General features: G+C 45.5%; 1 protein-coding gene across 2 annotated transcripts in view; it reads right to left on the reverse strand.

Annotated features, from left to right (window-relative positions):
* The window catches only part of SLC35F3 (solute carrier family 35 member F3), a 113,381-nt gene that overhangs the window by 16,091 nt on the left and 74,957 nt on the right, over nt 1–22,333 (reverse strand). For both annotated transcript variants that reach the window (XM_019549843.1, XM_019549844.1), the window contains exon 3: nt 9,481–9,700. In XM_019549843.1, coding sequence (XP_019405388.1) covers nt 9,481–9,700 — 220 coding nt within the window. The remainder of the gene's footprint in view (nt 1–9,480; nt 9,701–22,333) is intronic.

Raw genomic sequence — 22,333 nt, forward strand, 5'->3', positions numbered from 1 at the left:
TCTGATTGTAGCCTGTTGCATCCTTCCAGTGTGCCCACGTCCCCCCACATCTTAGTGTCATCAGCAAATTTGAACAGGTGCTTTTTACCCCCTCATCCAAATCACTGATGAAGATGTTGAACAGTGCGGGCCCGAGGATCCGAATTGTAATTCCAGGATCATTGTGGCTAGTTCACTTGACCACTACCATTTGCTGTTTAAGCTTTTTTCAAAACACATTTTTAGTAGCTAATAATTGAGGTAAATTTGAAAACAAAATATCAATTCAAATAAAAAACTTGAAAGCTTTCATTCCGATTACAGGGAAACAGGTTTATCTTCCTTAGCCTTTTTTCAGGGTTTTTTTTTCTTTTCATCAAAATAATTTGTTAAAACTGACAAAAATGTTCCAAATGATTTAATCAACCTGAAATGGCATTTAACAGGAGGAGAGAAAATACTCTGTGCAGCTGTGTTTCAGATGCTATTTTGATCAAAGAAAAAGCAAAATTCCCAAACGTTCAATATTAAAAAAACCCTGATGTGAAGGGATTTGATCCTACAAGCTGTTGACCACCTGTGCAAGCTTCCTCTGAGCACAAGAGGAATGAGGGAGCTCTGCACTCTGTGCTGCAGGATTGAGTCCAAGGTGCATATGGTTCTAAGGTCACAGGCATCTTTCAGCCTGAAGGCTACCAACAAGATTTACAAACTAGCTCAAGGTGCAAAGCTGGAGGCTGTATCCACACTTTGCCAGCCTTGGAGGATGCTCAGATATGGGATTTTTTTTACTTGTTTTCCTCCTCTGCATAATACACTAGACTTATTTCACTCACAACTGAAAAGCACTTACATGTGAAAATGCAGTAACAGTGCAGAACAATGCCAGACAATTTTATGTTAGGCAGGGAAGAACACGCATTCTGTTCAGCTGGCAATTTGGCAGTGCTAGCAGGGCTAACTACTAATGCTTGCCAGGAAAAAAAATTAGCTGGTAGGTTTGTAATGAATCTGATGGTCACCAACTGAGCTCTCTGAAAGAACATATGAAATAAGAAACTTGCAGCTGTACAGTGCCCTTTACTAGCATCAGGAAGAGGACCTCAGAAAGGAGAGTGACCTCCCAAGAAATTACATCTGTTGGTCTTCCACCCAAATGCTAACTCTGCCTGACCATCTGTGAGAGATCTAAAGGGATCAAGGCCCGATGTCACTTAGTTATGTAATAGGTACTGGCATAAGAGGAGCATTATCAAAAATCCCATAGTCAACATGATGCTAGCACAAGCAGCCGTTCTGCTGGCCTGGGATTCTAAAAGTGCAGTTCTGGATGAAGAGCAACGGAGGCTTGATACAGTAGGCCAGCTTTGCTCCTAACTCAGGGAAGGCTGAGCCTAGAATATGCCCAGAAGGTGGAGGCTCAATCTGAAAATCAATATTAATATCAATATTTTTTAGCTTTCAGGGCATGTTGGCTTGGTGTGCTTATATATTGTGCCTGCAGAAAGTACCTGCAGCCACCACTACTCCTGCATGCTGAATGAGTTTGTTTACTGTGGCATGAAAGGAGACACTAGAGTAAAAGACTAAAGCAGATAAATTCAGACTCCATCTGATTTGCTTTTGCAGTGGCTCCATCCTCTATCAAGCATGTCACAAGTGCCAGATGTGGTCCTGGATAAAGCTTTCAGCCTGCCTGTCTGTCAGCATGTCAAGAATATCATATGCATTTTCTCTGAAGGCCTCTCAGGCTGCCTGTCAAGCATGTCATTAGCACCAGACACATTTTGCTTGAATTCCTGGTCTGTTGCTATTGGGCTGTGCTTATTTACACACCTCTTAACACACTATTGCAGAGGTGTCAGACTCATGAGCCCCCCAAGGCTGGATGAGTGGCGCCAGGCTGGACTGGGCTCAGAGACAACCCCCACACCCTCATGCTGGCTCCAGGGCAGCAGCACCTGCTTCAGGACCTGCACTGCATGGCACTCCTCCCACCTGGTATGGGCCTGAGCTACACGTGATGTGCATCTGGCACAAGTCCCAGCCCAGCTGGAATGGGTGCCACATGCAGTGTGGGTCCTGGAATGTGAGCTGCACACGGCACCCACTTCAGTCAGTCTGGGACCCATGCTGCATCTGGAGCTTGTTACAGCCACTCCAAGATCTGTGCTGCACACGGTGCCCCCCACACTCCAGCTAGTCTGAGATGCATGCTGTGTGAGACCTGGTTTTTGGAGCAGGTGCTGTGTGTGGGGTAAGTCCCAGGCCCTGCACATGGAGCCAGTCCATCAGTGTGTGGCTTGGTGCAGACCCAGGGGTAGCACCAGGGTCCAGATGAAAGGGCTCCATCCCATGAATCATAACTTTGACACCCCTGGCCTAGTGGATAAATTCCAGCAGCTGTGAAGGAAGTAAGATGTCTTGTCACTCACTTACAAAATCATGTGGCAAAATAAAGGGAAAGAGAGGGAAATTTAAAGATGAGGTATGCTTATATGTGTGTGTGAGAGAGAGACAGACAGACTGATGGAAAAGCAGACACAAAATAAAAGAATGAATTATTCACATTGGTAACTAAAGAAATACCCAGAAAATAATAGGTTCAAAGCAAGATAAGTACAATAACCAAAGGCTAGTGTAAAATATGTATTACTTAATGAACTAAAAAAGCTTGCCAGATTTACATCTCTTGCTGCTTGTGCTGTCTAGGAAAGCGCTTCTCTCTGATCCTAACCAGGACTTTGGTGCAATCAAAGAAGAGACAGCACTCGAAGGATAAGTGTCTGCATCTTAAAAATAACACATTCTGGTTGCTGAACACAAGATTGTTTTGTTTCTAGGGGAGGAGTGACCCAGCAATAGCTCTCACTCAGGATCTGGCTCTGTGAAAGTGGCTGTGTCAATGGAGAAAGTCTGTGACTGTTTGACTTCCAGGGTCCCCGTGGGTGCAAAACACAGTGAACTGCTGTCATAGGCTGCAGTCCTTGTCATGGTAACTTGAAGGTCACAACAAACAGCCTCCATCCAACAAAAAGGACACTGATCTGATGGCAGCATCCAGGTTTGCCAACTCTCACTATTTTAATTACAATCGTTAGAGAGAAGGTTCGGGCTGGACATCAGGAGACATTACTTTACAGTTACAGCTGCCAGGCTCTGGAATGGGCTCCCAAGGGAGGTGGTGCTCTCTCCTACCTTGGGGGTCTTCAAGAGGGGGCTGGACAGATATTTGGCTGGGGTGATATGTTCCTGCCTGGGGCAGGGGGACGGACCTGATGATCTGTTTAGGTCCCTTCCAGCCCTAAGCACTATGAATTTGCAAAATAAGTTTTGTTCTTGAACTTCCCTAACTGCTGAACCTCGGGATAACATGAGACTCTCAACTTTCAGGGGTAATTTTGCCTTTAAACAGGAAACTTTTAGCCTAGTGTTTAATGATAGAAAGTGACCTTCTTAAAGGCTCAGAAAACACAAGTCAGAGAACATGCAATATTATTATCTTTAAAAATCTCATGATTTGGGGCTCCAGGAATGTAGGAATTATGTGAACACGGCAGGAGTCCTGGGCTGGGTGGGGAGGCAGTATACACATGGTCAAGGAAAGAAAGAGGAAAGACACTCCATTTAAATCCCCATTCATAGTGGGGAAGCACCTGAGCACTCCTGCAACTCAACAAATGGTGAGAAGAAATAAACTACAAAACCCCACAGCAGCCTCCTTCCTGCATGAAGCAAACCCAGGCTTTCCTTTCAGGCAGCCCTTGCTAATCCTCACAAATGATGTGAAGGATCCAAGGAAGAGCCTACTCACTCTGCCCCACTTGTGTAAGGATCCAGAGAAAACAAACTAGATTTGTGTATTTGACCAATCAAATAAAGTTTGGTCAATTGACTGGTCAAATATTGATCAAAAACTGTAAAAGCCAATTGGTCTAAATAATATACAGAAAAAGGACATTTTTTCCATTAAGAAATGTGTTAAAAAACAATAAAATATCATATTTCTGTGAAGAAGACTACCAAAAAATGTAGTTTTTTGTGAAATTGTTATAATAATCTTTGACCAGTCAAAAATATGCAGGCAACTGACAGGTCAACTGACAATATTTGACTGGTCAATTGACTGGCTTGCCAACCCTAAAACAAAATATATTCTATGTCTACAATGGATCCATCAGCACTCAGATGAAAGGGTTAAACCCAGATATCCCTTAACATTCTTCCTCCTCATCTCCCCTGAGCATGAAAAAGAGTGGCTCCTTATGACCAAAGCAGAAATAGGAGGAACAGGAGGAAGAGCATAACAATATCTCAAGACAGTGTCAACAACGAAATGATTTAAACTAAAAATCCTGGGTTTTATTTCTTTTAATTCACATTTTTTCCACTATTTTGAAATGGGGGAATGGTCAGACCTGAATCCAAACTTCAGCCCTTGTCTCTGTAATAGGTCAAATTCAAAACTCCAGTTCTGAACATTTGGGCATGAATCCGTCACTAATAGTAATAGATACTAAGGGTATCTTCTGTTTATAAAACACCTTCCATACAAAAGGCTTACAAAACATGTTTCAAATGGTCCTTCCCGTGTGTGTGTGTGTGTGTGTGTGTGTGCACGCACACACATAATGCCCCTTAGAATTCAGCCACAAAAAGGTGGTAAACAAGTCAGCTGTATAGCAACAACACATGATAGTTGTTGGGATAGGTATCTCCAATGGCACATGCAAGATGACTAAAACAGGCAGGAAATGTATCTCCACCAGAATCTGACCAGAACAATGGGAAAAAGGCAAAAAGTACCATACCCTAGTCAGAGGCCACAGGAGTTTTTAGTTCTTATCCAAAAGAAAATACAGCCAGCCAGGGGATAGGACAAGGAGTAATGATCTTCTACTTCAGCAAAGGAAATTTAGGTTGGATATTAGGAAGAGGGTGGTTATGCTTTGGAACAGATTACCTTGAGAGGTTATAGGATCTCCACTGTTGGAAGTTTTTAAGAATAGGTTAGACAGACACTTGTCAGAAATGGTTTAGACTGGGATAATGATCCAACCTTGAGCCAAGAGGTGGACTACATGGTTTCCTGAGGGCCCTTCCAGCAATACTTTCCTATGATTCAGTAATAGTGACCCCTAAGATTATTTCAGATTTTGCCTTAGATTTTTTTGGTTACTCAAAAAATGTATCAGTTGCAGTAGGTTCATTGTTAATATAATTAGGAAATGTGACAGACAAGTGCAGCCAAAAGGCACTTTACTGGTACATTTTGTAACGATCTGTATTGGAGCCACCAGGCACTGCTGAAATAATAATAAGAGTGAGAAAAGATTTTTCAATCACTGAGAAACTAATTTTCTATTGAAGTTAACCCATAGACTGAGGTTAAAAGCTCCCCTGATAACTAAAAATATAGCTAAGTTTTAATGAGAAGATACCTCCTTAAGTGTTAATGTAAGAGCTAGGAATATTATTATTATTATTCTCTAAGTCTGCTGGTGTAACAGTGCAGGAGTGAATAACTGGTATGTTTCCACTGTAATTCCACTTGGGCCCAGTAAGGGAATCACAGACCCGACACAATGTCACTTACGGGCTATGGATGCCAGATGCTCATTGGTGCTGACTTCCCCGTTGGAGGTTGCTAAAGTCTAAAGAGCTGATCCAGTAAAGAACTTAGACTCCTGAAGCAGGACTGAAGCAGGACTGAGGTGCTTAAGGGCAAAATTACAATCCAAAAAGCCTTCTGCTCAGTTGTCATCTAATCGTGGAGGTTCCTAAGTTTACTCAACCCCTCATACTTGACTGGAAAATTCCTCAGGAATCTGCCATGCACCTTTCTGGTCATGCTCAGAACTGCTCCAGCTTGAGTGGCTAGTACCAGTTTTGCACCTAACCATAACTAGGATCCATAAAGTAAGCATTTCTTCACTTAAGTCTCTAGGAGGCTTGATCTGGTAGGACACACGAAGCCAGGATTGGTCTCCTTACAAAACAGACTTGCAGATGTCATTATCTTAAGATATGGCTGCTGCTAACCTCAGTTTATACATAACCCAGTGGTTAAAGCATCCACTTAGGCTAAGCTAAGCTTATTTTTTCCCTGCCATGATGAGGTTTAAACTCACATCTCTACACTCCAATTAGCACTCTCTTAGCCATCAGGATACAATATAGGCTGGACAGAGGAACCCTCTACTCATCCTGTTTGAACCGTGCATGGTGGCAGCAAAGAATCCAGGACTCCTTCGCCAGGGAGGGAAATCTGATTGTGTAGCCCTAGGGTGAGGGCACTCGGCTGGGAGTTCTAACACTTACTCCCAGGATGTTTTTCTGTTTTCCATCCAATGACTGTTTAATGCCAACTGTATAAACAGTCCTGGGAGCAAGGCCTGGAACCCAGGACTCCTCTGCTGTTGAGTATCCCAGCCACTCTGGCTCAGCCATCAAGCTCCTTCTTCCTGGCCTACAGAATCCAGGAAAAATTCCTTGGCTATGAATCCAAGTTTACCATGGGTGCTGCCCTGCAGCCAACAGTTAAGCACTTAAGTCCCAGAGAGGAATGGGATTTTAGAGACACCTCATTCTTCTGCATTTTGTACTCACTAGTTTATGAGATGCACCACTCGGTGCCTGCTGTGAATCCCATTTGCAGTTGCGCATCCTTTCCCCATGCACTGTCTGGGTTGCCTGAGCACCTAACTCAGGGTTCTGGATTCTACTCCGAGGGCAATGCACCTATGTCTTTTACTGGATCAAGCCTTAAATCCACAGGGGGACTTCATACTTCTCTGTCACTTTAAGAGCCTACACTGAACACTGAGGTCCCACCAAAAGCCTCCAAGCCCCACCTCAATTACTGCTAGCCTCTGAGCCTGATTCAGTTGGCATTTTCAGATTCTGGTTAACCTGAAGACAAGGCAGCAGAATTGCTGAATCTTTCCTTAGACTCCCATAGCTTAGTGGCTATGTCATTCACCCGGATGTTGAAGATCCACCTTCCAGTAATCCCCACTGATCCTGATTTGGAGCAGAGACTTGATCCAATATATTTCCTGACTCTCAAATGTGTGCTCTACTCATTGGGCTTGCTAAGGTATTATGGTGAGGGGCCCTGTCAGTCTTACCTCTTGCAATGGTTCTACTTGGTATAAAGAATGAAGTATCAACTAGGGCAGGGTTAGATAATTCACTGGCTGTGTCTATATGGATTGGTCAGTGCTCAGGGTGAGGGAGTTGTAAAGCCCTGCTCTGCATCAGGTGGATCCTCTTAAGTCTTATCTATTCCACAGTGACAGTAGGTGTTTATAGACATGCTCCAGGCGGCTAGAGGGGGGCACTTCAATTAGCGCAGATCCAAGAGCCGCACTAATTAAAAGCATCGTGTATCAGTGTCTCCGCACTGAAAAATGGCAGCAGGGCACCTTGAACTAAAGCTTGCTGAATGAGCTTTAGTTTAAAGTGCCCGCCACCATTTTTCAGTGCGGGGATGCTGATACATGTGATGCTGGCGTCTGCTCTGACATGCTGGAATTACAGCACGTTGGAGAAGCTGCCCTGCACATGCCTAGGAGCCTAGTGTGTCCAAGTCAGGCCGTGCCCGAGCACGCCCTCCCCAAAGACATGCTCCAAACCTGGATTTATGCAGGCAAAGCCATGTACTATTGTCTCTTTGTAGCTGCTCTCAAGACCTTGGTGTCTGAACAGGCATAACAGCAGTTGCTAAGGAGGCCTCCTGTGGAGTATGTCTGTGGCAGCAGACAGGTGACTCCTGCTTGGGAAGGGTCTGGCTGGGACACAGTGTCCCATGGTGTGGATAAGCCTTCAGTCTTGGGCATGGTAAGTGGACTGGCAGGGATGTGCCTGGAGCTGCTTCTACCACAGCTACAAGTCAAGTTTTCAGCTGGTGGTGCACAGGGAGTGGGAAATAGCTAGGAGGCTTATTTCTCAGGGTGCTCGTAAGCACAGTCCGAGGCATTGCCTCTGACCCAATGAACATATAAAGTGAAACAGCTTCCACAGGAGAGATTGGCAGACACTCCCTCCAGCCAGGAGTAGGACAGAAAAACCACTTGACTAGCTAACTCAGGTGGCTTCCAGCTCATCTTGCTGGCTCCTGTTCTTAGGGGTCTAATTCTTCCTACAAGTTATGGAGAATGGGGCTACTGCACTCAGACCCAAAGGTTCCTATTGAAAAGCCCAAATTCTTTTGTGCAGTCAGCTTCATAGGATAATGAAATCCTTCTCCAGGCTGTAGGACATAACATGTCCCTGAAAGGTATGGCAGGGCTGGAGAGTGAGCAGGCTGTGAGGAAGCCAGTGTCTTCCCATGGACATTGAATAGTGAAGTTAACACAGTGCATTACAGCTGTGCTGACAACATCTGCTATGGAATACACAAGGGGCTCTCAGGCTCCTGCACACTGTCTTATTCATGTGAGGATACAACCTGGTTCTCTGCCTCAATGAATGGACACAGACCAGGATCTTGGAGCTCTCTCTAGCTTTCTACCTTTGAGAGTGGCTTTCAGGTATTTCCATACAGATCTCTCTAACTCCTAGCCTGAACTAAACAGTCATGGAATGGATTGCTGTCTGCTCTGGGTTGCTCTACAAGGCCATTATATTTGTTCCTTACCACTTGCATACTTAAACAAACTGCTCTGGAAACAGTCACTTGAGGAAAGGAACCTAAATTATCTACCTCCATGTCTATCTCAGCTGAAGTGTACAACCAGTTATACAGAACTTAATAATACTCCAATGTGATAGGGGTTTTGTTATATTTAAATATTAGCTAGTACAAATACATTCACATAATGTGAACAAATGGCACAAGGACAGGTAAAGAGCTTGCGGAGAAGTGGAATTTAAAAAAAATGTTTTCTAAGTCTCACAGGCTAATTTCTTATCAAAAGAGAACAGGCACATGAAGACAAATGTTCACAACAACCTGGGGATACTACTTATCCTTCTCACTCCAAGCTAGCATAAGGTACCTTGTTTCTAAGGAACAATGAGCAAAGAAACTGAGTTCTAAGAGGAAGTGGCAGCAGGGGCCTAGAGATAGCCCCACAGTGATGATTCTCGTTGTGTGCTCTCTGGTAAAGACAGCAGGAAAGGTAGCTTGTACAGTTTGCAAGGATATTAGCTTAATATACTACTGAGGATCTTGTTCCTTGGTGTCTTATTCCTCCTAGAGGTCATTCAGACCTGAGGGTTCCCCTAGTTGGCAGGGTGCCTAAAAGTTTTGCTTTGCTTAAAATCCACTTGACTGAGGATGATTTAGTCAGGGATGCTACTGCCTTGATCAAAGGGTTGAACTAGATGATCTTCTGAGGTCCCTTTCAGCCCTACAGTTCTGTGACTCTATGCTGATTCAGGCTTCCCCTTTTATGTGATATGGGAAAACTGTTACTTGATCCAAACGAGCCAATGGGGATATATTGGGAAAAGGATAACATGAAAGAGTTAGAGAGACAGAGAGGAGTCACTTACCCTCACTCCCATGAACCTGTCCCTGAGAACAATCCATGAAAGCAAGAACACAAAAGCTTTGTTGCAGCAGAACAGCACGGAGACATCCGTCGTGTTTATTTTCTTTATTGCATGTAAATACAGGTAGTTTGTGAGTGTCCAAAGAACACCAAAGGGTGCTGCCTTGGTAAAAAAAGCCTTCAGAGTCAAGCCGTTGTCTCCAAAAAATTGGCAGCACTCCCTAAAACAAGGAAAGAAAAGCAAAGTTATTATAGCTAAGTGGCATTCATACTTTGTATTCATAAGAAAGCTCTTGGAGGGCAGGGCAGGTACCAGTAATTTCAGAGTCTACTGCAAAAGCCGTCACTTGTCCAAAAAAAAAATGAATCAAAAAAAGGATCATAAATATGAAAAGGGCAGCTACATGAGAGTAAGGAGAAAAGTGGCTCAAAGTTCATAATAACAACAATGATAATAATGGGCTTGAACATAGTGCTTTTAATCTATATGCCAGAGCACTTTGTATCTTTGTTCTCAGTGAACATATATGAAAACTAGGTTCAGGAACTTATGCATAGCTATCCAGCACATTGGTGGCAGAACTGGGGCAGAACCCATGCCTCCTGACTACCCATCTTTTGGCCTTATCAATCATTGTACCATGCTGCCTTGCAGATCAGCAAAAAGAGAACAGGTGGATAGTTATGCAGGATTGGTTGGAGGCTCACCAAAATTAAATTCAAGGCAAGGCCTATCCATCAGACAGGTGAAAGGTGCTCCTATTACCAAGGGCCCACCCTGGGAAGAGAGATTGGCCTGTGACTAGTTGAACGGCTATTGTAGAGAAAAGGGGAAATGATAAGGCCAGAAGGGATGAAACAACTGGATCAGTGAAAAGTGACATTTGGCATGATGATATCTGAGGAAGACAGAGATTGGCAGTCTGTGGTACACTGATGTTTGGTGAGGACAGCAAGCCAGAAGGAGTTGTAATAATGATTGCTGGAGGTAAGTAATCATTGCTGGAAATAAGGAGCGTATGCTTTGAGGGATGTGGATGTACTCAAACAACAATGCTAGGGATTAATATGAAGAATGCTGGAAATTCAGGAAGTCGGGTCTTTAGCACTGCTCATACAATTGGAAAATAAATGTGGAGGGTTTGTTTATGGTGCATTTGATCAAAGCAAAGGAGGGAGATTGAAGAGCACTTGGGCATTCACTTGAGAAGGATGGAAGGAATGCAGCAAGAGAGAGAGAGCACACAGATGTAGAGATACTGGCAAGGGATAAGTCATGGATGGTGGAAAGTGAGGCGTTATAAATGTGTTATATCAAATGCCATGCTGAGAATTGAGCTAAGGGCTATAAAGGAAGGCAAAGATAGTGCACAGGACTGAAAACATATGTTCAAGATATCTTCTGTGGTTCTAAATTAAAAGCTGGCTTCATTGTTACAGCAGAACCAAAACAGGATGCTCCAGCCAAACTATTTGCATAGAAATTCAAGAATACAAAATAGAAACGCAAAGATCTGTAATGTTAAGAACACAGTTTGCAGTCTAATTCAAACTATTCACATGGAGTAAGTACAGACCTTCAAAAAGCCTGAGCCTGAATTGATTCAATCTTTGTAGGTTAGTCTAACCTGCATAGATTGAACCAGGAAGCAAGTGAATTGACATTCACTTTTGATTCTGGGAATGCAGGCACATGCCTGCACTGGCTCAGGCTAGAAACCAGGGGGACAGTAGAGCAAGCCCTCGCTTCCCATCAGGTTTCCCAGATTTCCCAAAAGATACCTATTTCTTCAGTTGTTTGCAGCCCTTCAGTTTATAGCCTGAACACAGAAAATTTGTGACCAATAACATCACACTTTCAGACTATTATATATGCAGGTCAGTTAGTTGTTATTCACTTCTCAACATCTAACCATGTGGCTGGATTCATAAGTACCTTTGCTCCACTTTGATCAATTTGTTCTAAGAGATAATTTAGTTCTAGTTGGCAGCTTGCTGGATCAAATTCATCTGCTCTTACTTGTCATTGGAAGTCCTGTAACTGTAGGGCTGGCTAATGCTTATATGGAAGACCACAATGAAATCCCTGGTGTCATGAATGGAAGCCAAAGTGTCATGGCTGATTGCTAGGCCATATGAACTGAATGAGTGGCATGAGTTTATTTGGCTTCATTGTCACTGCTGAGCTGACAGATGGGAAAAGAAAGTAGGATTCAGTTATCATTTGACTCTATTCAAACAATTCAACATCTTAAGGCCAGGGGGTGCAGGTGTGACTGTTGTGGAGGTCACACCAGAGGGGGCCAAGGACCCCCCTTATCTGCCCAGCTGCAGACTGCCCCAGCAGCAGTGGGTGGGTGTCCTCCCTGCCCCACCCCCCACACCATGCATGCAAGGAAGGCAGGAAGTGAAAGCTAGGGAAGGTGTGTTGGTGGGGAGGGGGGAGGAGAGTCTGGAGATCTGCACTGGAGCAACCACTGGAGCCAGGAGGGGAGTGGCAGCCTGGGGCTACACATTAACCTCTTGTGGGCTGTATGTACCACAGCGCTGATATGACCAATACAATAATAGGTCAAATGTGCAAAATACAAAGTGAAAAGGAAAATCTCACCAGAAGTGAGCAATTCTGAATCCTGCTTTTGAGGAGAGAGTTTTCAGAAACTACATGTTGGTGATCAGAAAGTTGTACACATGAAGCTCACGCCTGGAAACTGAAGATGGCTGTTTTCTACAAATGATTCACTTTTAATAAATACTCCTCTCATGCCTTCTCATAATTCATAATAGCTTCCCTGTCTATTTGTTGATAGGAGAGGCTTATCCCCAGTCACTTTCCCTTTCTGCTTGTGGCATCAATAAACCAAACTATGTAGGATGGCCCAGAACAGCTCAGAATGTACTTCTCCTGCCTCCCCAACCATGTGACAACTGGGTCTGGGTTGAATCTTCTGTAGGTATTTATCTCCTTGCAAAGTGATCATAAAAATGTATCCATGCTATTAGGCAGGGTTTCAGACAGTCATTTTTACAAGTTCAAAGCAGTAGGAATCAGGCCAATTATGGGATACTAATTAAAGAAAGAAACAAGTAGATGGAAGATTAATATTTAAAAATGTAAGGAGATATTGGTGGGAAGAAGGCTTAGGAGCAATTCTTTTTCTCTGGAGCATGTTATTTAAAAGTTTTATGTAAGTGCAACACCTTTTAATATGATTATGTTTTACTTACTTAGGATGCAATTTAGGCAATAACCATTTTTGGTTTAGCTTATTTGGGGATGTGCAGCTCCTCATGTTTGGAAATGTTTTTGATGAGCTGGTTGTATTATTGACAAGCATCATGGGGCTCAGTTAAACTGCCATTTGCTGTGGTAATGAAGATATACATAAAAAAAGATTACGAGGAAAACAAGTGTGATTGCACTAAGGATTATTAAGGGAGCAAACAATTTAGGCAGGGCATAAGCAGTTATCTATCCACAGGTCTGTCTTAAGCTTTTCTGTGGCACTCCTCACCATAGTATGTAAGAGCAATTGCTGTATGGGATGCAATGGTAGCTACAATGCTAACCCCAACTGACTATAATTTTCCCTGAAGAAGGAAGTAAGGAGGAACATTATTTTCTAGCCTAGTTTTTTTAGCGCACTCACCTGGATTCCACTTACTACTCAAAGGACCGTCAATGTATTATCCAATTAATGTTTAATGTAAATAAATTACAAGTCTATGTTACAGAATGCTGTCAGCATAGCTAAAATCCATTAGCAGGTATGAAAACGTCACACATCTCCACTGATAAGAGACTGAGAAACCCTCTGGTGCAGATGCACCCCTACTGACAGTAGAGTACCGGAAGAATGCCTTCTGCCAGCACACACTAAGAGGCTCTGCTGACATGGCTTCAATGACAGAGGTGTTGTAGTGTAATACAAGCTCAAAGGCTAGAGACAGACGTTATACATAAATCAATTTAAGTGATCAGAAACTGGTTTAAACCTGTAACAGAACAGATGTTCAGTGCACATAAACCACTTTCAAAATGGCTGAAACCAGTTTGAGATAAACCTGGTTGAATGTAGTATTAGACTTAACTGATTTTGGTCAAACCGGTTTATGCGATGTCTGTCCCAGACCCCTTCCTGGTTTAACTTAAACCAGAGTCCCCCAGCATTCCAGATGCTTTGCAGCCCTGGGCAGGGCTCCTTGCTCCACAGCAGACCTGGCTCTGCCCCTGGCCCCATGCTGCTTGGCTGGAGCTTTGGCACAGATGGCAGGCACAGTGGCATCTGCCTGGCTTCCTCCTGCCTCCTTCTTCCTCCCCCTACTCAAGAAGGGATTCCCCCTCCCCTCCCACATCACAGACTGTAGCCAGCATGTGGTATGCTACCTAATCCTGAGAGGTGTCTGTGTAAGGCAGACAGGAGAGTGTCCGCTTATGGCTTTTTGGAGCTAAAAGAAGAGCTTGAACAAATGAGAGAGGTTTTTGTTTTCTTGATGGGCTGATAAACACTGTGTTACTCTCTATGTAAGTCCCTGCTGGCTCCGTCACTGGTCAGGAGCAGTGGGGCGGGAAGGGGAGGAACCCCTACCTAATCTGAGCGTCCTGCTGGAGCCTCACCACCCCCCTTCAGCTTAGCACTGTAGAAGGGAAGGGAGGGCTGCTCTAGTGTCCCTCTGGCGTCTAGCCCGAGCCTGTGCCTATGTTTCTTCAGTCCAGAGGGGATGTCTGTACAGATACAAACTGGTTCAGCCCAGCCAAGCTGGACTAACCTGCAAAGACTGAATCAATTCAGGCTCAGGATTTTTAAATGTCTGTCCCTAGCCACAGTATACTTAAAGCAAGGTTGTAACCTAACCCAAGTGGCTGTCCTAATCATTGGTGTTACAGATCATGTTCAATCCTGCTTCCTCTTCCTGGCTCAGTGAATCTTGAATTCTTTTCTGCACCATGGGACGGCTTAAACAAGAGAGGTGGAAGGTCTTTTTTCTCTACCATCCAATAGCCTGATGATTAAGGTACTTAGGCTGCCTATACATGTGCGTGGGGATGGGGTGGGGAACCTTTTAATTCGAGCAGTTTCCAGAGAGCCACAGCATGAGCAACTGGTGCTTCCTGATCCTGGGGGGGCACCAGCAGCTGATTGCCAATGGGGGGGGGGCAGCAGCCAATTGCTGAAGTACCAGTGGCAAACCCGGAAGTGCCACCAGTACTTCTCTTGGCACCCCCACATTCTTGGGGGGCCACTGATCAGCTGTTGCTCCTCACTCCCCAACCATTGGCAGCCAATCTCAACCCCCCCACCCCGTAACCCCCCTATGCATCACGTGTGGCTCACAGTGTCATGTGTATTAAGTCCCATGTGTTCAAAAATGTCTGTGGGATGCTTCAACTAGAGCTCATTAGGCTTAATATTTAGGTAGGTAGGTAGCCAGTCAGGCAGATGGATGGAGGATACCAGTGTGGAGCCAAAGGGTTTCACTGTGGGTTGGGATCTGACCCCAGAGCCCCAACCCTGCACTGCCTTGAGTAATCACACCAAAGCAAAACGATTCACTCGCACAGGTGTAAATGATAACATGGTCTGAGAATGAAGTCCCAATGTTGTTGCAAGATTGCTAAAAAATGGGAGTGCAACGGGGGGGGGGGGCAGTGTTCCTGGGCTCCTGAAGAGATCGATGCTGCCCCTGTTTAGGGCAGTCTGTCCTAATCTCTCCCACCATGCTTTTGGTGTAAAACGAATTGATATAATGCAGGAGGCTGCCCCATTTGTGGCCCTGGTGCCTTCGACTAAACATACAGCTCCAAACTGTCTCTATACTGTGTCCCATGCCTCCCAGATGGCATCCAAATTCACTACTTCCCCAGCCCCTTACTGAACCACACTCAACTTCTGGCCCATGTAGGCCACACTCACACACTGGCCCCCCACGGACCCACACTTTCACACTTTAGGCCTCAGGTCCCTCTCTGGATCCTGGCCCTGGCCCTACACTGTCTTCCTTAGGCCTCAGGCCCTACTCAGTGGGCCTTGGTCCCCAGTAGGCCTTGGTCCCATAGTGATTTTCTGTCAGGGTGTGCCCTGTTAGCATTTCTCCTCCACGGGGTCACCCACAAGGCAGTGGGAGCTGAGGCTTTCTGATGCCATATCCTTGCCTTCCCCTGGAGTGGCCCATGAGTGGCATTTCCTGGAGACTGCCCCCACACTAACCAGCTCCAGTAGGGTGCAATTTCAGATCTTACCCAGGACCAGTAGCAGGCTACCTTGTTGAGCTCTCCCTTGTTCTCCCTTGGGGTATACCTCCTCCTACCTGGAAGACTTTTCTCTTTTCTGGCCCCTAGTTCTTCTTTGGACTCACCATAACCCTTTGTTCAGCCTCATGTCAGTCCCTTGCATTCTGACTTTCAGGTGGCTCTACTTGTCCCCTTCATACGGGTTAAGATGGTTCCGCCTCCCATGTCTTGCCAGTGGTCCCCCCACTCTAGGGACTTTTGCCCGTCTAGGCCTGGCCCCGCTCCCTGACTAGTCAGGGTGCCTGGCCTTCTATGGCACAGTGGACACCACTGCCCTTTGGCCCTGCCTGGGCCAGTCAAGGTGGTACAATGCCTCCCTGGCCATCTACCCTCTTACTCAATCTGGGCCTCACTCTCAGAGCCATAAACCCATACACCAGTCCCAGGGCCTCAAAGTCCTCATGTTCTTCATTGTTAGCACTCTGCTGGTACCCCTTTTGCCTAGCACAGTTCTACTCGTGCCCCTGGCCTCTGAGCTCCACAGGCTTATTTTATTTAATCTGGTGGCTCGCTGCCCTAGCCAGGCAGACCACACTCTCTCCAGGCAGCCAGTTCTACTCTTTGGGGCCTGGTTGCATGACCCCACTCTCTCTACCCCAGCCAGGCTAGGGACCCCTCAGGGTCCCCTGGAACCTCCTTCATCCCCAAGAGTTCCTATCCTTTCCTCCAGGTTGTTACAGGAGCTGCAGTTCTCAAACTGTGTGCAGTAACTCCTTCAGCTCCCCTGATGTAACTGCCAGTCTTGCCCCCAGGGTCTAGGCTTATATTCTGTCTGCCCAGCCCCTCTCCAATCAAGCAGACCTCTGCAGTCAGGTGACTACCTAATTCGGCCTGAGCTCACCTGCTCCACAGTCTGCCCGATGGTCTTAAAGTGGTAGGCACTGCCACAGGTGTGTGTACATAAAATGCTTTTCTGTGCAGTAGAGCAAATTACTGAACAATAAGCATCTGTGTCTGCACGTACAGATCCTTAATGTGCAGTAATTTGCTCTACTCAGCAGTTAATTTGCTACTGCAAATGCAAGTAGCAAATAACTGCTGAATAATTACTGCGCAGTAAGGCACATGTACACAGCTGACTAAAAGCAAATTTGCTCCTCATCAGACAGGCAGCAGGGGGCAGGAGATTGCTCTCTATCCACAGGAACTGCCTGCTTCTGAGATGGGTTCTGCCACTGGAGCCTGGGCAGGGACAATGTCCTGCTGCCTTGGCAGGAGGGAGGTCCCAGCTCCCACTCCATGATCACAGAGCAGGGTCAGGGAGCTCCCTGCACAAGGAGAGTTCCCCGCCCAGCCTGGAGCTGGCTGGGACCAGCCCCTGCTTGGGACAGTTCCTGGCCAGCTCTGGGCTGCACAGGGAAGTCTGGACCTGCAGCTTGGAGGTGGCTGAGGACTGTCCTATTTTGGACAGTCCCCAGCCAGCTTCAGGCTGTATGCACAGGCTTCAGGCTTTCCTGCAATGTCTGGGGCTGGCTGGGAGCTGTCCTGGTCAGGGGCAGGTCCCAGCTCTGTAGATTTTGTCCAGTCCCATGCTCCAATGGGGTGATTGAGGCATGGTGTTTGGGAAGAGCTGCAGGGGAGGGGCAGGTCCCAGCCCCCTGTCCCCTGCCCTGATCTGCCAGTGGGGCAGCTAGAAGCAAGCCCCCAGGTGAGCCCCCACTACCGTAGGCTCACTGCTAGCTGCCCCATCAGTGAATAGGGGCAGGGGGCTGGGACCTGCCCCCCTCCTGCAGCTCTATCCAAGCTCCCTGCTCCTGATCAGGGAGCCAGGGCCAGGAGCTTACTGCTGCCGGGGCAGAGGGACATTGTCCCCACCTGGACTCTGCCACTGGTGTCTGCCTCAACAGCAGGCAGCTCCCAGGGGCAGGGAGCAATCTCTCAGTCCCTGCCAGGAGGCAGCTGTCTCCTGGCCCCAAGCTCCTTGTCAGCATTTAGGCTAGCACCCAGGGGAAACTTGGAGCTCCCTCTGGCAGCTACAGGGGGCTGATGCAGGTCCAGAGTGGGTGGGCGCAGGCTGCTGCCAGGACCAGAAAATTTGCTCCCACATCAGAGGGGACCAGCAGGCATCGGCCCCTGTTCCCCCAAGCAGTACCAGGAGTGACTAGGAATAACGGTCACAAGCTGGCAGAGGGTAGATTCAGACTAGATATCAGGAGGCGCTACTTCACTGTCAGGGCAGCTAGGATCTGGAACCAACTTCCAAGAGAAGTGGTGCTGGGTCCTACCCTGGGGGTCTTTAAGAGGAGGCTTGATGAACACCTTGCTGGCTTGTTTGACCCCAGTACTCTTTCCTGCCATGGCAGGGGGTTGGACTCGATGATCTGCTCAGGTCCCTTCTGAGCCTACTAACTGTGAAACTATGAAATGGGTGCACATGTAGATGTCTGCCCAGGGTGGGTTTACTCCAAAGTAAATTATTCTGGAGTAAACCCATCCAGCAGCCTATGCACATATAGATGCACCAAGCAGTAAGCATCTATATATAGCATACAATATTCAGAAGATAAAAGGAGCAAATAGTTGTATTCAGGAAACTAGAGCTTCTGGATCAAACAGTTTTTAAATTAGTATATGCCATGTCAGTCTTTCTGCACTGAGAAGCGTGCTGATGGCAGCTCAAAGAGAGACAACTATTGATATACTTAGAATTGATTTCTATTTGCCTGCATTAAATAGATACATACCATAATAATAGCGACAATGTTGGTCTCCCTAAACACTCTGAAATCCATTAAAGGAAGAGAGAGCAAGGCTGTCCCCATAAAACAACATAGATCTATTTGTGTTCTGGAGTATACAAGGGACAAAAAAACACTTAGCTAGGCTTGACTCAGTGGTAAATACAGCAAGCAAGAGAGCTGGCAAACTGTATAAAAGGGGAAAAACAAAAGAAAAAATGCCCGAAAGACAGCAGACCCAAATTAATGGACAGATGGCAAGAACAAGGAAGCAATGAAAGAAATGTGTGACATATATCAAAGACATGCTATCAGAATCTGGCCCTACTAGTCTTGTCTTTAAATTTTCCAGGTTACCCTAAAAATTTCAATGGGAGGTTCACCTCCAATATTTGCTGAATGCTTATTGTTTCAGAGGGTTTTTTTTTTCCTGTTGGGTTCATTTGCTAGATAATTTGTGAACATAACAATAAGGGAACACAATACGGGTAAGAACAGAATCAAACTGAATCTACTTAAAATATAAAAAATATTTCTATAGGATTTTTTTTCAGCATTCACCTACATCTGGTCCTACTATGAGCCTTAACCCTAGTGCATTAGGTTCACAAAGTAAATACACAGAAAAGTGCTGTGTGCTTATGAAATACAACTGCATTTAAATTGCTTTTCTGCATTCTCCCTTGAACAGGCACTGATAAAAATAATAATAGTGATAGCAATAATAAAAATACTTTATAGTACTACTCATCAGTGGATCTTTAAGCAATTTACAAAGAGCAGTCAATATCATTATGCTCATTTTACAGATGGATCAACTGAGGCAAAGAGAACTGGAGTCAGAATAGCTGCTTGAAAGAATGCAACATCAAACATAGGACTCATTTTTCTGATATTTACTTATAACTAACTCTTTTTTAATGGATGATGTCTGTTCAGGAAAAAAATTTGCTATTAGGGTCTTTCTCAGCACCTCCCTGCTGAGCCATTCCATCATTTTACCTACTGCCATCACATGCCACAAAAGTGCCTACGGAGAGTTCAGGATCACAGGTCATTAAGAATGAATCTGCTAATTGTACTGTGAGAGTACCAAGGATTTGTTTAGTGGGTTCCAATTCCTTCCCTCACCTATGTGTCTTCAACAAAAGTCTTACTCTTCTTCCCTCACCTTGGCTTCCTTCCTGTATATCCTGTGAGTCTCAAAAACAGTTCTTTTCTGCCTGTAATTGGTCAAACAGCCCCTTATCTGTTATAACACAGTAGTGCATTACATTGCATTGCGTTGGGCATCCTGAGAAAGAACCTCCCTGGCCGTGTGCTTGGCTGCTGCAGCTGGTCACATCTCTCTGCTCTTTCTTGGCTGAAAAGTGACCATCATATTAGTATAGTGGCCCTCGTGAGTGCTACATCTTGTACATATTCAGTCCTGTCTATGTTGGAGACAAAAATATTTGTTTTACTTCTGTTAGCCCTGCAGAGCCAGCACAGCTGACAGAGAGCTGAATTATACACTAGCAGGGTTGTTTTTTAAATTCCAGTCCCTGAATTCCAGTTACAAATTAAGTGTAAGCTACTAAAGCATAACAGTAGCCTTTTGTAGCATGTCTAAATGATTACCATACACTAGGCCAGAGGTACCATTGCTCAACCCCTAGTCTGTGGAGCCATGTCATCCAGCCTTCAGGGCTGACCCATGGTCTGGAAATTTGGCAGTGGAGGAGTAGCAGAAATGTTAATTGCCACTCCCTTGCTTCCAAATGTCCAGGGAACCCTGCGGGCTGGATAACGTGGCCCTGTTTGACAGATAAGAGCCAGAGTGTGGCCAGGTCCAGGCATGTGGCATTGGCTCAGTGCATGACTGAACTGGGTTGCTGTGTGGCCATATTCAGGCATGCTGAACCTGTGTGGGATATGGCCCATGGACTGACCCTGTACTGCTTATCCAGCCCATGGGGCCACAAGGCCGAGTGCCACTGTGCTCAGTGGAATGCAGCAGTCAGGCCTGCCCTCTTCTACTTCTCCAGACTAAGCTCGCAGTTTCTTCAGTGTTATTACTTCTTGTGCTTGGCTCTGGCCTTCAGCTTCCCTGCCACTGTGATGTCCCGCTTATTCATGTCCTGCTTATTAATTTCTCCCATGCCTGCTTCCACACCTTCTTTCCTGCCAACTCAGTGCATGAAGTGCCTTTCCTGAATGTGCCTTGAAGTCCCTCCCCTCTCCTTTTTAAATGCTTTCTCATAACTTGTATCTTCTGTGACTAAATTTCCCAGGGATTAGGTATCCTCCCACGGTTTTATTTTTTCTCTATTTTAAATAATGTTTGACTCTACTGTGCTGCAAACTAACCTGTCCTGAATCACCACATTGTCACGTTGCTCACCTTCTTCCCTTCCTGTCTGTCTTCCTACTGCTGTTAGCCCCTCTCTTCACATCTTGCCTGATGAAAGGCTCTGACCATGCAACTGACAGCACATGGGCAGGCTGCTGCACCCCTGAATGACAACACTGAAATCAATTCAGTTGTAGGGACCTTGAGACAAGGATCATACCTTTTTTTCTGGAAGCTACCTGACACACCCATGGCTGCTATTTAAAAAACTACAAAAATATGGTGCTGTGATGAGGCATACCAAGCTCTTTTCTGATCATTTCAACAAGATCTGGCATCTCCACTAAGCCAGATCTGCATTTCAAAAGTGAGAAAAATGACTGAACATCAGTAGCAGATCTCTTGAAAATGTCTGATAAAAAAGCATGGATTAGATACAGAACCTTACATAGCAGTCAGTATATCCATGCTTAGTTGTGAAAGTCTTCTTCAAATTGTATATTTGCAGGCAGCCTTCTGGGATTATTTTGTGCATTTTAACTTAAGAAATAGGTGCGCTCTCTCTCTCTCTCACACACATACACACACTACAACAGATCGTCTGTCATGGCTGTCACCCAGAGCCTGTTCCACCTCAGAGCCAGGATACCAGACATCCTACCTTGGCAGAAGCTGAGACAGCTAACTATTGGCAGGGGGGCGGACCTGATGGTGGCTGCAAGAATCTACAGGCTGGTTTTGCTGAGGAGATTCTGGTGTTAGGGGGGAACTGTGTGGGTTGCCATTCTTCTCTGGCTTAGAGGAGCCCAGGTGTCACACACGCATTTTGATGCATCATTGCAGAGGATGAATTCTTGTGTCTGTGGTAGGATCAGAGATGAGTGTGTATATTTATTTAAGGGTGTACCATGCACTGAAAATCATGTGAGGGCCCTTGCTTTAAATATACATTGAGCCTATGCATGTAAAAAAGATAGAAAACTCAGTTTTTGCCATTTAGTAAATATGAAAACCTGACTGCAAAGATACAGAACAGGAAAATTGACAGTCCCACACTTACAACAGTACAATGTTACATCAGCATAACACTAAGCAATTCTCATTGAATGCATTCATTTAAGTTTAATTCAAACTCCAGCACTGGCTAAATGTCTTATAGACAGGGCCATGTCTGAGGTGCTGCTCTCAGGGTGTGGCTGAATGAAGGCTCCTTCAACATTTTAGACCTGCAGGTCCAGCTCTTAGTCTAAACTGTATCCTTCATATGTCCTGTTAAAGCTGGCCCACAGAGCAGTCTAGAGGAAAAGATATGTGCGAACAGAAGTAGTGAAAGTGAGAGAAAGCCTGATCCTGTAGGGTCTGTGCTGGGGTGGAGGGAGAGTGGCTCTCTGGCTGCTGCTCACAGTGCAGCTTCTGCATTTTGCATTAGTCATTGGATAAAATGACTAATGCCACACACCCAAGAGGGAAGCACCTTGGGAAGTGCCCTCTGCTGCAGAGTGGCAGACGGTCACATCCAGAACCAGGGCTGCTTGTAACACAGCAGTACCAG

Source organism: Crocodylus porosus, unplaced genomic scaffold (assembly GCF_001723895.1).
Source record: "Crocodylus porosus isolate Cpor-Errol unplaced genomic scaffold, CroPor_comp1, whole genome shotgun sequence".
NCBI classification, from domain to species: Eukaryota; Metazoa; Chordata; order Crocodylia; family Crocodylidae; genus Crocodylus; species Crocodylus porosus.